The sequence below is a fragment of the Ascidiella aspersa genome, chromosome 5 (assembly GCF_963924565.1).
Source record: "Ascidiella aspersa chromosome 5, kaAscAspe10.2, whole genome shotgun sequence".
NCBI classification, from domain to species: domain Eukaryota; kingdom Metazoa; phylum Chordata; class Ascidiacea; order Phlebobranchia; family Ascidiidae; genus Ascidiella; species Ascidiella aspersa.
Window position 1 is genome coordinate 27,397,815 of NC_139451.1, and position 14,640 is coordinate 27,412,454.

The 14,640-nt window shown below is 38.7% G+C and overlaps 1 protein-coding gene across 1 annotated transcript in view; it reads right to left on the reverse strand.

Annotated features, from left to right (window-relative positions):
• Nucleotides 1-14,640, reverse strand: part of LOC146145720 (ATP-binding cassette sub-family A member 2-like) — a 43,865-nt gene that overhangs the window by 1,546 nt on the left and 27,679 nt on the right. The window contains exons 33-45 of the mRNA XM_083390385.1: nt 12,922-13,299; nt 12,211-12,660; nt 11,198-11,327; nt 10,281-10,548; nt 9,026-9,338; nt 7,760-8,059; nt 6,821-6,932; nt 5,943-6,108; nt 4,941-5,125; nt 3,708-3,913; nt 1,686-2,021; nt 1,060-1,254; nt 1-68 (exon numbers count right to left, since the gene is read on the reverse strand). The exon at nt 1-68 is cut by the window's left edge and continues 1,546 nt beyond it. Of these exons, the coding sequence (XP_083246511.1) occupies nt 39-68; nt 1,060-1,254; nt 1,686-2,021; nt 3,708-3,913; nt 4,941-5,125; nt 5,943-6,108; nt 6,821-6,932; nt 7,760-8,059; nt 9,026-9,338; nt 10,281-10,548; nt 11,198-11,327; nt 12,211-12,660; nt 12,922-13,299 (3,069 nt within the window). The 3' untranslated portion in view covers nt 1-38. The remainder of the gene's footprint in view (nt 69-1,059; nt 1,255-1,685; nt 2,022-3,707; nt 3,914-4,940; nt 5,126-5,942; nt 6,109-6,820; nt 6,933-7,759; nt 8,060-9,025; nt 9,339-10,280; nt 10,549-11,197; nt 11,328-12,210; nt 12,661-12,921; nt 13,300-14,640) is intronic.

Sequence of the window (14,640 nt, forward strand, 5' to 3'; positions counted from 1 at the left end):
ATTGTAGAAATTAAATTCTCTCTTCACTGGAAAACCACTCAGCACGTTGAATCGATGAAGGACAGAGACTGAAAAGAAACAATAATAATATAAATTTGAATAAACTTCAAGCTCTACAATAATTCCAAAATAGAATACATTTGAAGTTGACTATAACGTTTTAAAATAAAGCTTTAGGGTTATTATATGTTTTATTATACAACTTTCAAGATGGTAACGTTGTGCAGGTTGACGTGGTGTTTAGTATATTCATTTTAAAAATTCGTATATATCATGCTATATATTGTAATGTGGAAAACAGTGCCTTACAACTTATTTTAGTGTCTAATTCTTTAAAAAAACATAGTAAGCCCACGAAGCCCATGCTTTTTAAACACTCTTTTTTTAACTAATAATTTTGCTAAATAAGGCTTGCATTTACAAATTTAATCAGAATTGTCTGAATTTCTGCTGTATTAAAAGCCTAAGATATCCGTCATCTAAATTAATATAAAGTTAAATTTATTTTTATAGCATTTATCGGCCAAAACAACATTGTCTATAGAAAATTTTAGTTGAAATAACGTGACGACCTTTTCATTTCTAAACAACAGTGGAGCATCGGTGTAAAAACTCAAATGAAGATAAAAGCGATAAAAACAAAACAAAAAAAAGGCAACAGGAAAAGGGGAAAACGGGAAAACTTTGCCCTTCTTCAAGTCACTGTTTTCATATGACTTTGACTTGACTATTTTGGGAAAAATGACTTCACTAAGGTCTATAGGACAAATGACTTGGGTTAAATGAAGTGTTTTCATTAACCATTTATTAAATAAAATTTGGTTATTTGTCCTAATTTTTGCACCTAAAAAAATTGGCTTGCTGTAAATTGCGTTTTTCTTATTTTTTTAGTTGAGGCATTGTTCATCGACCCGTTAAATCTTGACTTGCTTTAATTATGACTTTACAGGGACTTGATTTGTTAATTACTCAAAAAGACTTGACTTGGACTTCACCCATTTCAAAATGATTTGCTTACAACACTTCTATTACGTCACAGAGCAGCAATTGTTCACTCACCATGGATTGGTCGAAGGTGTACAGCGGTTGGTCGTCTTCTTCGATGTCTTCGCCCTCGTTGTCCTCGAGTAACCTCGCGCCCTCGGGTGACCCGCGCAGGTGGAGGTTACTCCGGGTCGTTGAACTTTGACCCGGCTGATGCTGCGGCTGTTGGTCGGAAGTAGAGCGGCAGCAAACAGAAAATAACCGCGAAACCTGGAAAAAATATGAGGAATTTAAATATTGTGAGCATGGACTAGGAATTTGGGGCACGAAACTCAAAATAACGCGAAAAAATGTGGAGTAAACCTAGTCCAAGTCATTTTAAGACAGAATCGTGTTCAAGACCCAATTTTACAAACCACAAAAAAAGAAATACAAAACAGGAAAACAGTATAGCTTTGGGGTACGTTATAGTAATATAAAAACAAACACAAAAAATTAGATTTATATATACGAGTATATCGAAACACAACTGTTGTAAATGAAAAAATAGATATTTGAAACGTATAAAATGCTACCTACTTCTGTATGGGCTTTCATATTGTAACTACATCTAAGCAAGATCTCCAAACATTACTCTTAAAAACAAGCCACTATATTTCACAGAAAGCTGCACAAGGATCAAAAGGCGCGCGCAGAAAAACTCGTCTCACCATCTCGGCCATTTTGGCCCTCAGGGAAAAGGGGGAAGTCCCTTCTGGGCTCTTCTGTCTTCGGGCGAAGTTGACGAAAACGTCATCCAAGGTAGTCTGACTCACAGAGTAGTCCTCGATTCCCATCGAGGAGCGATTTTCCTCCAGAAAACGAAAAACGGCCGAGAGTGAGAGCGCCTCCTCTTTTTCCTCTTGAGTTTCTCCCACTCCTCCCGGAGAGGAGCAGAGCTGGAACGCCACCTTGTGGTAGTGGTGCTCCTTGACTATTGAGTTGGGGAAAGCACCCACGAAGCGCTCGATCGTCTGTTCGGGCTTGGTGGTTCGAACCTTGGGTTGAAAACACGTTTTTTTTACGCTGTTAGTTTTTTTTCACGTTTCTTTTAATTTTTTTTTTTTTACACAATTTTAAAATGTTCGAACCTTGGATGAAAAACACGGTTTTTGTTTTGTGTTTGAAGCTTATTTGCTTATAAAGTTCGATTTTTTTTGCCAAATAAATAATTTTTTGTTACGTTGGTTTCGTTCTGTTTCTTTTTTGTTTACTATCGCGAAAAACACGTGTACAACAAGAAAAATGCAATAAAATAACCTAAGAAAGCAAACAGTTTATCAGTTTTGCAAAATTGGCTTTCTGATCCAAATTCTTATTATGCATTCTGAGTTTCTTTGTCAACGAAAGTAAACAAATATCGGATTGGGTTATGTGAACGGGGTAAAAAAAAAGGTTATGTGAAAGAATTACTCAGAATATGGTGATGATGCATTTTGCGCAACTACCAGGGCGGGTTGCGAAATCGCTCTTTTTAAATCCACCTGCCCTCATATTGATTTTGATAGATAGATACCTAAAACCGTTGTATACAAATTTAGGCTTATGGAACGTGTATTGGTGTGAGGTAATCGAGTTGAGTTTTTATTAGAGTTGAGCTTTTTTATTTTATTAACATCACAATGACTCGCACAAGTGGATTTATATCTTAATTTGCTACGAATGTAAATACATACAAAACAATGTCATTAGAACAGAATAAGTATCCATGTAAGTTAAAAATCATTGTCAAAGTCTAACAATGCAAGTTCTGGTAGTAACAAACTGCCGTACTGGACAATTACAACGTGAAGGAAGCATGTGTTCGGTGACCTTTGACCGTAAGTAATAGAACGCTTACACAGTTAAATTCGCCATAAAATACTTACACTGAAATTCGCAAGGCTAACAGTCATGAGACAATTAAAAGAGGCAAACGATCTAAATAAAAGCAAAAACCTCACAAATAACTCACAGTGATCAATTAACCGACGCATTTTGTTTGAATACATAGGTGACAAAATTTAACATGCCGAAAAAAAAACGTAAGGACCATTACAATGTAAAGAAACCAGGTGCTCAGTAAGATTTGGCCGTAAGTAATAGAATGCTTACACAGTTAAATTCGCCATAAAACACTAAACACGGTTTACAGTCGTGGAACAATCTAAAGGAGCAAACTATTCGAATAATACCGCCCTAGTATCAGCGAGTACTACCACTTGACATCGCGTGACGACTCCAATCCAAAATTATCGTACACCCCTAACTGTGATATAGCCCCCCTAAAGCTGCTTTATGACAAACGATTACGGATTTCGTATCATAGGCCCGGAAGTCATCGCAGACTTGACAGATTCGGTTATTCTGCGACGGTTTCCGGTGTAAAACCAAAGATCTTACAGAGAGCCTCACAAATTACACACAGTTATGTAACCTCGCACCCAGACTCTGTTTTGTCAAAAAACATTTTTGGGATCTTCTGAGACTTAATTCATGAAGGTCTTCCATAAGGCAAGGTGGGACATTTGCTGTGAATCACTGTTTTAAAGGCTTCAGTAAGCCTTTCAGTAGTAAGAATATCAAAGTGTGCCGCCGACAACGATTACACCTCCCGTATCATAGTACACCAAAAGCCATTGTAGACTAACCGAATCTGTCGAAATGGCTTTTGGTGCAAAAGCAAAACCTCACCAACTACTTACAGTGATCATGTATCCGTCGCCGAACTTATTCTTGAGGTGCTGAGCAGGTCCGAAGCACTCCAGCCTTCCATTCACCATTATGGCCAGCTTACTGCACAGAATCTCGCACTCCTCCATACTGTGTGACGTCAGAACCACCGCGCGACCCGACTTTGTGACGTCAAGAATCAGGTCCCAGAGGAAGCGACGCGCGGCGGGGTCCATGCCTGGCGGTGGGTGAAAATGGGGATGAGTTTGGGGGGTATAACGTAGTTATTGCTATAAACAAAGTTCGCGGCGCTTTCGCTCAACTCGGAGGCGGGGTTTTATTTAAGCAAAAAATAGTTTAATTAGCATTTTATCGGAAAACCTATATTTCGATTTTGATACACACTGTTTGTAAACAACTTACGTTACAAATTGCATTGTTTCAGTAAAATTTTTTTTTAGCAAATTAAGCAATAAATTGCGATCCAATTCAATAATTGCACTTTGAAAGGTAAATTAACAACTGGAAAAGATACAATCAATGGCTATTGAGAAAACGATGAGGATTTTTGTCGCACGGTTGCCGGACATTTTATGAATTACATTTAAAGGCCTTTAAACAAAATTTACACGTTTTCAAAGACCTAAAATTCGATTCCTCAATAGTTTTAATACTTTGAAAGAAAAACAGTATAAATGTGATCGTCAACACAGTAACAAATTAAAAAAAATAGTTTTACTAGGGGCACTTTTTAAGCAGGAAAAACAAGTTCCATAAAGAAGGCAAATTAATTTAGAGACTTTGTGGCAACCATGCCGTCTCGGTATTCCATTCATAACTAGTTAAATACTGTATATAGTGTTAAACAATAAGGCGCGTCGTTTCGGTTCAAACGTTATTAAAAAGGTTAACTCAATGTATTCCGAGTGTTTATAGGGGAAGCAGATTGTACTTTATATTAACCTGCCTGTATACATCAAGCTAAGGATGACTTGAACGTAAAAAAAGATTGCCGTGTATTTCAATAAAATTCTAAACAACAGCCAATCTAATTTAATTATTGATCAATTTTGTTTCACCATCCCATAAAAATGTGTTCCATTGGGTTTTAATATTTATTGTTAAAAAAGATTCTTTCAATAAAAAATAAGATTGATGGTAATTTGAATTTTGGATTTTGTCGTCAGAATAACGACACTCAACGATGCTTTTTGCAGCAAACCCTGCATCATGTTACAAAGCAACAACCGAAGTACGTGATCTACCTGTGGTTGGTTCGTCCAGCAGAACCAGGGCTGGGTCTCCGATAAGCGCGATGGCCACTGACAGTTTTCGTCTGTTGCCCCCGCTCAGGTCACCGGCAGGCTTGTCCTGGTGCCTTGTCAAGTCTAGTTTTTCGATCGCCCACCTTGCAACACGCTGCTCGTCCACGCGAGGAATTCCGCGCAGTCTGAGCGTTAAATGTGTTTTGTTATAAGAACGAAGCATTATTATTTAGATTGGTGGATATAGGCTAGGGAATGTCTAACCTAGGGGTTCTTAAACTGTTTTTACCGCGGACCCCTAAAATTTTCTTTCATCTAGCGTGGACCACTGAAGGCCAAAAAAAGACGTCACAGTACAAATAGACTTCACCAACTTGCTGATTTTGGTCCAAAAATGTGAAAGTGAAATGGAGTCTAAATACATTTAGTTGGAAACCTTTTTATTTTTAAATAAATTATTTTCTTTAATAAATTGATTACCGCTTAAATATACACTAATGTTTCAATTAGACATTCATGGACCCCATAGAACTAGTTCACGGACCCCCAAGGGGTCCATGGACCCCAGTTTAAAACCCCCTGGTCTAACCTATGGTAAACTCTAAGAGGAGGATTATACTCTAAGAGGAGGATTATACTCTAAGAGGAGGATTTCTTACTAAAGAAAAAAAAGAAAAAACGTATTACTGTAATTTATTTCTTTGCTAAGGTAAGTGCAAAACTAACTTACATTTTAGTATTATGTTCCTGTGTTATCAGTTATTGGTATAAAAATAAAATGACAATGGTTTGATTATTTAAGTAAGTTACAAGATAATGTATTAACTTGCTCAGTGCAATTTATCTAATTAATGTTTCTTAGCGAAGAAAAACATCTCTGACGTTATATTAAATTCAACACATTCAAGGTTTTCCACTAGCTGGACAAACTAACTCAACAATGAAAAACCACTGTTTCACAAATTACAGCAACTTTTAAAATCACCCAAGCTCAAAACCTACCTGGCATAGAGCAGCAGGTGTTCCATGGGCGTGAGTTCGTTGAACAGGGCGTCGAACTGTGGGCAGTATCCTGTGGTTTGTTGGGCAAGGAGGCGTTCCTGGGCGTTGCCCGATGCAACCCTGTGACCATCGATTACAATCTCACCGCTGGTTACACCGGTGTCACCTGTGATACAACAGAACGTAAAATAACGAGACACATAATACGCGTAATATTACTATAGGCAGTGTTGTAACTAAGTGATTTCAAAATGACCTAAGTCCAAGCCAATTCATAGGTAAAAAAACTTTAGTCAAAGTCAGGTACTTTTTAAAACAACAAGTCAAGTCCCAATCAAGTCATGATTAGAGAAAGTCAATTCCACGTCAAGTCCTTGTCAAAAAACAGTACGGTAAACGGTAAACTATTAAAATCGTTAATCTCGACCGAGTATGAGAAAAAATAACACAAACGCAACATGTAGCAAGAAAATTGTTTTATGTGAAAACTTAAATACAGTAACCCAATTTAAAAAAATACCTGAAAAAAAAGTTAAAATTTAGTGGGTTTACAACTAAAGGTGGATTAACGATAAAGCAAACGATGCATAATAACCTGGAAAAATTACCTTCCCAACGTTTTAATTGCAACTATGTTGAAACTCTTTCTAAACACATAACCTAAGCTGAACAAACAGCAAATTCACAGACATTTAAAAATTCAAAGACGTTTATGGACCCTGTAATGGCATTTCTAAAACAATTCAACAAAACTCGCACTTGGTAAAAATAGACAGGTTGACGTCAAACGCATTACCATTTTATGAGATTTCAACATTGATGCTAAACAACCAACAGTCAAATGCGACGAACGCAATAGCGTTTAATCGAATAATCACCTGTCATCATGGAGAAGGTTGTAGTCTTCCCGGCTCCGTTAACCCCGAGCAGACCGAAGCATTCTCCCCTCGCCACACCAAACGACAGTTTATTGACGGCAAGGACTCGGCCCTGAGTTGAAACAAAATTCGGGTTAACTCAGTTGATTTATATAACCAACACCACGAAACAACTGATATCTAATAGTAAGATAGGATTATTAACAGGATTTTTCTTTTTTGAAGGAATATTTTTTCAACAAATAACAAAGTTGCATCGTGAGGTGACGCTACATAGTTACAAATAAACGTGACGTCATATCAAGTATCAAGGACACCACGATGTTCGTTTATTTAGATTGCAGAGCGCGTTAGGCGAAAAAAAACTTGAATATAGGTGCAGGGTGGCAACATAATTTTTTGAAAAAAAAACTTTGTAAAGAAAATTTGTAGATTTTTAAAGAAAACAAAACAGTATTTAAAGATTGTTTGGACGGCACTTTAAAAACACATTATTTAAGCTGAACTTTAGACTTTTGATTAACATCTGTTTTTTCAAAGAGTTTTAAAGATCCAAATACTTTGTGACAATCCTGAGAAAGCAGTGGTTCTCTGCCAGTTTAATAAGTCACTGAATAAATGTTTTTTAGCCGTGATCAAAAAAGTTTCAGCGCTATATTAAACTGTTGGGTGCCTGAAATTAGAGCATGCAACCAATTTCAAGTATAAGTGTAACCCGATCAAGCTGACTGACTTCGGTAAGCCTTTCCAACCTTTAATAAATGACCTTATTAAAATTTACGAAAATGTATTCGATTAAAGCACTCTAATTCAAGCCAACTCATTTGCATAAATGTGCGTCCAAGTCAAGTCAAGACCTAATTCAAGTTAAGTCTTTTTTTTAAAAAAAACTTAAGTCAAGTGAAGTGATTAAGTTATTACAACATTTTAACAACATACGTGTTTCTTGTTGTAAACTTTCGAAACCCCGTCGACCACAATCAGATCATCGCGACCGCTTTCCGTCACGCGGTGGCGCTCGTTCGCCACGTCCACGTCCTCCAGTGACGTCATGCCACCGCGTGGGGGCGCTCTCGGGCCCGGTGTGACGTCACGACGACTGTTCCGCTTCCAGAAGAAGTTGACTTGGAAGAGCATGGTGATGACGATGCCGGCCACGCCCTCTATCGCCATGGCAACCAGCTGACGCGTGACCAGGTCCCATTCGAAGGGAGAGCGAACTTTGTCGGTTTCGCCAATCTAGGAGAAAAAAATAGGTTTGGAATTTTGCGGGTGAAAAGTAACCTTGTAAACTACAGGTGGCGATGGAACATCAGTGTTGCAAAGTCATTTTGAAATAAACTAACTCCAAGTCAAATCATTTGTAAAATAACTAGTCCTAGTCGTGCCTTTTAGAATAAATAACTAGCCATAGTCCCAGATAAGTCATAACTACAGCAAGTCAATTCCAAATAAAGTACTTGCATAAAAAGCAAACGTTAAATTGGTAAAGTTGTCCGATTATGTGTAATAATTGAACAACACCAAAAAAACGTAAAAAAATTGTTTTTTATGTGCAAAAATTAAGATAAACAACCCAGTTCTTAAAGAAAACACTTCATTTTCAAGTCATTTGTCCAAAATACTTAAGTCAAGTGAAATAATTTGTAAAAAAGTCTTAAAAGTCTCAAGTCCAATCAAGTCATTTAAAAAGAGTGACTTGAGTGCACCAAATTCTTTTCATAAAGGATAACTGTTAGGATTTTCGGATCATCAAACTGAAAATCGAGCCTTAAGAAAACGTTGTACAGTTAAACATTTTACAATCTACTTCATCTTTATTAAGGGCCGAAGCATATTTTCGCGAAGTTTAATCACTAGGCTTGTGTTAAATTTAACTTAAAAACAAACTTTGGAAATGCCATGGCCAATACAATGACAAAAAGATGTGTTATACTGCGACACTTGTGAACAAATAACTTAAACTGCACAGAAAAAAGTATTTAAAGACTGCTCCAGTACATTTAGAAAAACACAGGTTGAACTTTTTAAAATGTATATTAACGCAAAGACAATTAAGGACATTGGAAGATTCAGAGACTTTGTGGCAAAAATGGTTTGCAAATCAGTAATCTAAAGTGTTCAAAAGCTCAGCTCAGCTCACCTGTAGTGTAAACAGGCTTTAAGCCTTTGCTATTAAACATTCATCCAGCCCACTTAACTCACCTTGTTATAGTACTCGTTCATAAACTCGTTGTATGTGAGCATCATAAGGCCTCGTCCCAGGTTGTAGTTGGGAAATATGAGAAAGGCAGATTCTAATTTGGCCTCTAGCGCCACCATGCGGGGGTCGTTACGGAAGAGCGAGATCATGAAAGTGGACACGACCGTTGTTATGCCAACGAAGAGGTTGAGCACGATCATGCAAACGTACGCAGTCGAGGGAACGTCGAAGTAGAATGAGGCGGGGTACATCATGGGAGTCATCGACCAACCGTATAGTAGGAATAGGGCCACCACTGCGCTCGCGTTTTCGCCTCTGCGATTTAAATATTTGAAAGTAAACAAGGTGTATGACGTCTCAGTCATGCGCGTTTTTTAGCCGGAACACAACAAAAGAGTGCCACCACGGCGCTCGCGTTCTCGCCTATATGATTTAAATATTTGAAAGTAAACAAGATGTATGACGTCATAGTCACAGACGTTTTTTAGCTGGAATACGGCAGAAAAAGTGCCACCACGTCACTCGCGTTCTCGCCTCTGTGATTTAAACCTTTGAAAGTAAACAAGGTGTATGACGTCATAGTCACAGACGTTTTGGGCCAGAAAATAACTGATTGAGGGCCAATAAGAGGACTAAAAGAACAACTTCATTTTATGAATAATCTGCCTTGTGCTAGATATTAATGTTACTGTGTTGTAATTTTCTTATTAAACCTTGCTGGTAGAAATTTTACGTTTGATTAACTGCAGCGCATAACAATCATTTAAAGTTTCTGCTGTAGTTACAGAATGGATTTTCATGAGGCGATAAGAAGTCTAATCTACTAGTTAGGTTAAACAATCTAAAAAAACCCTTGAAAAATCATTATTATGATCCTTCAAATAGCGGTCCTTCCCCAAGGTTTTAATATTCACAGTTAAAAATATGTTAAGCTTGCAGACCACTGACGTTTTTTTATGACTGATCTTAACCAACAAAAAAAGTAAAAGTATTCTAATATTTTTAGTACTAGCAATCTACAAATCGTAAAAATGTGACGTTCAAGAAGTGTTATAAATTTCAAAAATCTTTAATTTCCTGCGGGTTGAGACCGAGTGGCCAAAAAACTCCAACAATGACCCAAACTACCTGGTATACAGTATTTTGCATTAAATTGTTGGTGGCCATGGCTAGGTGTAATCTACATTCGCAAAATCAGCATTAATGTGCTTTCAATGAAAACAGTTCACAACAGAAGTGTTGTCAAAAACTACCCACCTTGTGTAAGCGGGCAAGTCGAATATCTGTAGGATGACGATGCACACGGCAGCCGGGAAGAGATAGTTGAGCATGTCCCAGACGTAATTGGAGATCCAGTAGGTGACTGGACCTGTTCCGCTGATGAACTGGAGGTGTTTGGCTCTGGAGGACTTTTCGGCCACCAGGAACAAGAGGAAAGATGCTGGGATGAAGGACATTGCCACGATGATGAAGATAGCGATGATCATGTCGGTGCCGGAGAAAAGAAAATCCAGGGAGAGCGCTCCTGAAGAAGAAGGAAGGGATTTTAGATGAGGAACATGAATGGGGGAACGGTGTTTTTATTAATTTGACTAATGCTGCACAAAACACTGGTGAAAATCACTGGATGGAGGCAAATAAGTTTTTGTTTTATGAAAGCTTTAACCAAAGTGCTTACTGAACAGGCCAAAATATCACACTAAAACACGTGATAGTGGACACGAACTTCATTACTTTTGCAAGTTAAAAATGTCACTTAGAGTTGACTTGATATTTATATGACTAAAACTAATGGAGCTGTAATAGTTTTGTTTATGATAAAACTCCCGTAGGCAAAAAACAATTAAAACATTTTTGCTTCGAATCAGTTAAATATTTGTTTGGGTAGTTTATTAAAAAACACAGATGCAAAGCATATTTGGCATTGTATTACTTGCTTGCTTTTTTACATAAACTAAAGATGCCTGTTTTACACAACGACATATATTTTCTAAGAATTTTAGGAAATGGTTTATGATTTGCACCTGTTTGTATTAAACAATCTAAATATTCATCGCATTAATTTACCACGAGTAATTATTAACACAGAACTCAAACGAAACACTGTTCGCATTAAATTCAAAGCTGAAAAAAGGCTCCCTAAGCCGAATTAAAAGATATATAATCTAACTTACCTGCGGTTTTATTCATCGGATGGTTGATGACTGTGATGCCGTATGCTGCGGCGTTTTTCGACTTGGGCAGGTTTGCACGTAGCACTGCATTGTTCAGCACGTTCAGGTAGATTGGCATCGAGTGGTAACCCTGGCAACAGCAAGTTGGAATATAAATAATATTTTACGGGATTGTGGGATTTAACTGAATTTGGATTACAATTACAAGGGAGCTAATTTACAAAGATGGGGACGTTTACACTTTTCTAAAATCCATACTTGAGGAATATTTTACACAACTACTGGCTCGTACATGGTGAGAAAATGCATGAGAAAATACCCCCTCGGATATACCAGGGCCGTCGCTCTACCACTTCTGACAAGCTACGTCAGATTTGTACAAAAATTTACAGAATATAACTAAAATCCGTTACTTTTGTACCTGTTAATCTACTATAACAACCTATAGTATTTAGCTTGACATTTTAGGCTATAACCTTTTAAAAATATAGAGGTAAAATATGCCTTAAGGCCTTATCAGTATTAAAGTGCAAGCAAGATAAGACTAGAATATTCTAGCCTGCGGTGAGGTTCGAACTCACGACCTTGACTAAACCGGGTGCGTCGCGTTGATGGCAGCCTGTGTTCGCTACCCAAAACGTTTCCAGTTTTCGGCTGTACATTCCGAATATGCCTTCACATTAGGTTTAATTTGAGACATTCACATTTTAACTTTTTCAATGTATTGCTGCATTATTAATACAGGCACATCGCACTGTGACATACTATATTTACCAACATTGTGAGTCAAGCACCATTCAATCAACATGTGATTCAAGCACTAATGTTATCTGGTTTTACTGATTTCTCTAAAAAACAGTATGGGCAAGATCTTTTATCAACGTTTGATGTAATTAAAAAAAATACTTCCAGACGTCAAAACAGCTTCCGAGCTGAGCATAAATGTTGTTCAAACAAGTACTCTGTAGCATTACAACAGAAAATTAAAACAAATGCCTGTTTCTGTTCCTTACCTTGTGGTTGTAGAAGACCTGGGCGGCATCACGCACCGCCAGTTTGCGCAGCGGCGAAGGCCAGCCCGGAAAGGACTGATTAATGTGCGAGCGAACCTCGCCAAACGACAGAGCTCCATATCGATGCAATCGAAAGTCGGTGGTGGTGTACATCAGGTACTGCAAGATCGGGTACTTTCCCGTGACGTCAAGCAGCCAGTCGCCCGTGACGGCCTTGTTTCGGGTCGGGGGAAGTCCGATGCTTCGCCAGCACACGTAAGCGTTGCCGTCTTTCGTGCACGAACAGGGAACGTCGGTTTTGAGCGCCAAGTTGAGAGCTACTGTCTTGTTGAGGCTGTTCACGTAAAGGCTGGGATCGGGCGGCAGGAATTGTGACATGGGGATTCCGCGCGTGAACGACGACTGGCACATCGGGTCAAAGTATTTGGAGATCATTTTTAAGTCGCCCACCTGGGTAATCGGTATTTTTAGTTGTTGGTGAAATGACCGTTTAACAAACAATATTGATTCATAAACTCCCTAAAACTAGTCCAGTTTAAGAACTCCTGCTACGGAAATCTTTGTAAATTGCCGTATTTGTCGGCTTCCAAAGTAAATTAAATTGCCTTTAGGAGTCTCTAACTAATTTTTTTAGGATGTCTTAATTTTTTTGTTGTCAACAAGTTACTCTTGATTTTTTGTGGTATTGCAGATAATTTTCAAATCGCCCACCTGCGCGCTGTACGCCGTCTGGTTCCGCACGGCCAGGGTGAACGTCGAATCCGCTTGGTGTCGCAGCACGCACGTGGCGCCGACGCCCGAGGGGAGCCAGAAGGTGTCCATGATATCACTGGGCCCGGCGTCGGTCCTCCCGGCGCCGCTGACCGGAAAAAGGACGCTCTGGTCCGTTATGGGTATGAAGTTGCCCTTAGGCTGGGTGACGTTGCGGTATTGGCTCGGGGAAAGTACCAGGGGCGGGGGGTCCCGGGCAGTGGGGAGGGAGAGGGCCACTGTCATGGCGATGATGACGAACAGGGCCGGCAGCATGATCTGGTAGAAGACCGCTTTGCGGTTGCGGCGGGCGTAGTGGAACCGCTTGACGAGAAGTCCCTGTGTGGTGTAAACGGCGATTTAGGGTTACAGTTGAAAATACCTATTTTTTGAAACAAAGTCTTTTAACATGCTGTGGGTGTTTAATTTACTTGGAGTTAAATCTTTTGCGATTTTACTATATAACTTTAACGTTTGCACAAAAACTAGCGCTTCCCGTGTGTGGTTAAGTAGCGGACAAATGTATTTACAGTTAGTGTTTATTTGGGTTGTTTATAAAATTTAAGAGTTAAAAAATACCCATTTTCAAAGAAAGAGTATTTTTACATGTAACGGTGTTAAAAAAAAGGCAAAACTGTGGTGGCCTCTAATTGCCGTTAATAGAGAAATATTTTATACACATTTTTCACTCGAACCAAATACTTTAAAAATCTCAAAGACGGGTTAAAATCTCACTTCTCTGGCCTAAAGCTGTGTAGAAGATAGCTGCTGATCTACTGGTAGATGATATTATATGGCTTGATGCGACCACTCCATTCTACTAGCGCTTATTAATTTGACAATAAAGGTGTTTTTGCTTAGCCGTTGACAGAAGTGCGAATTTGGTTATCGACACCAAGTAAAAATGGTTTAAGCACAAATATAGGGCCATTTTTGACGATGCGTTTAAAGCAGGGGTTCTTAAACTGGGGTCCATGGACCCCTTGGGGGTCCGCAGACTAGTTTTAGGGGGTCCATGAAGGCCTACTTAAAATATGAGTGTATATTTAAGAAGTAATCTTTTTTTAAAGGAAACAGTTTGATTAAAATTAAAACGGTTTCGCACCGAATCCTACTGCATTTAGGATCCATTTCACTTTCATATTTTCGGACCAAAATCAGCAGATTTATGAAGTCTATTTGTACACTGACGTCAATTGATGACGTCATTTTGGAATTTTTTTGCAGACCGTGGTCCACGCAAGGCAAAAGACAATTTTAGGGGTCCGCGGTAAAACAAGTTTAATAACCCCTGGTTTAAAGCTACCCTCTGTAAAACCAAACTTAAAAATAAAGCCAGGCTATTTTTTCTTTGGCATGAAAATGTTTTTTTCGCCAAAGAGTATGAGCTTTAACCATAAAGGCCCGCTTACACTACAGCTGCACTAAGCTGAGCAAAGCGTAATTTGCATTTAAATTCTATTGTGACGAGAGTTTCAAGCTTTGCTAAACTCAAGCCCCGTGCAGCAGCTGCAGCTAGCTTAAAAATACGCTTTGGGGCGATTTTCAAGCTTTGCTAAACTCAAGCCCAGTGCAGCTATGGAAACACATTACGTTTGGAGCGATTTTTACGCACAGCGCAGATCACTGCAGCTGAAGTGAAAACAATTTCACGCCCAGTGCAGCTCAGTGCAGCTCAGT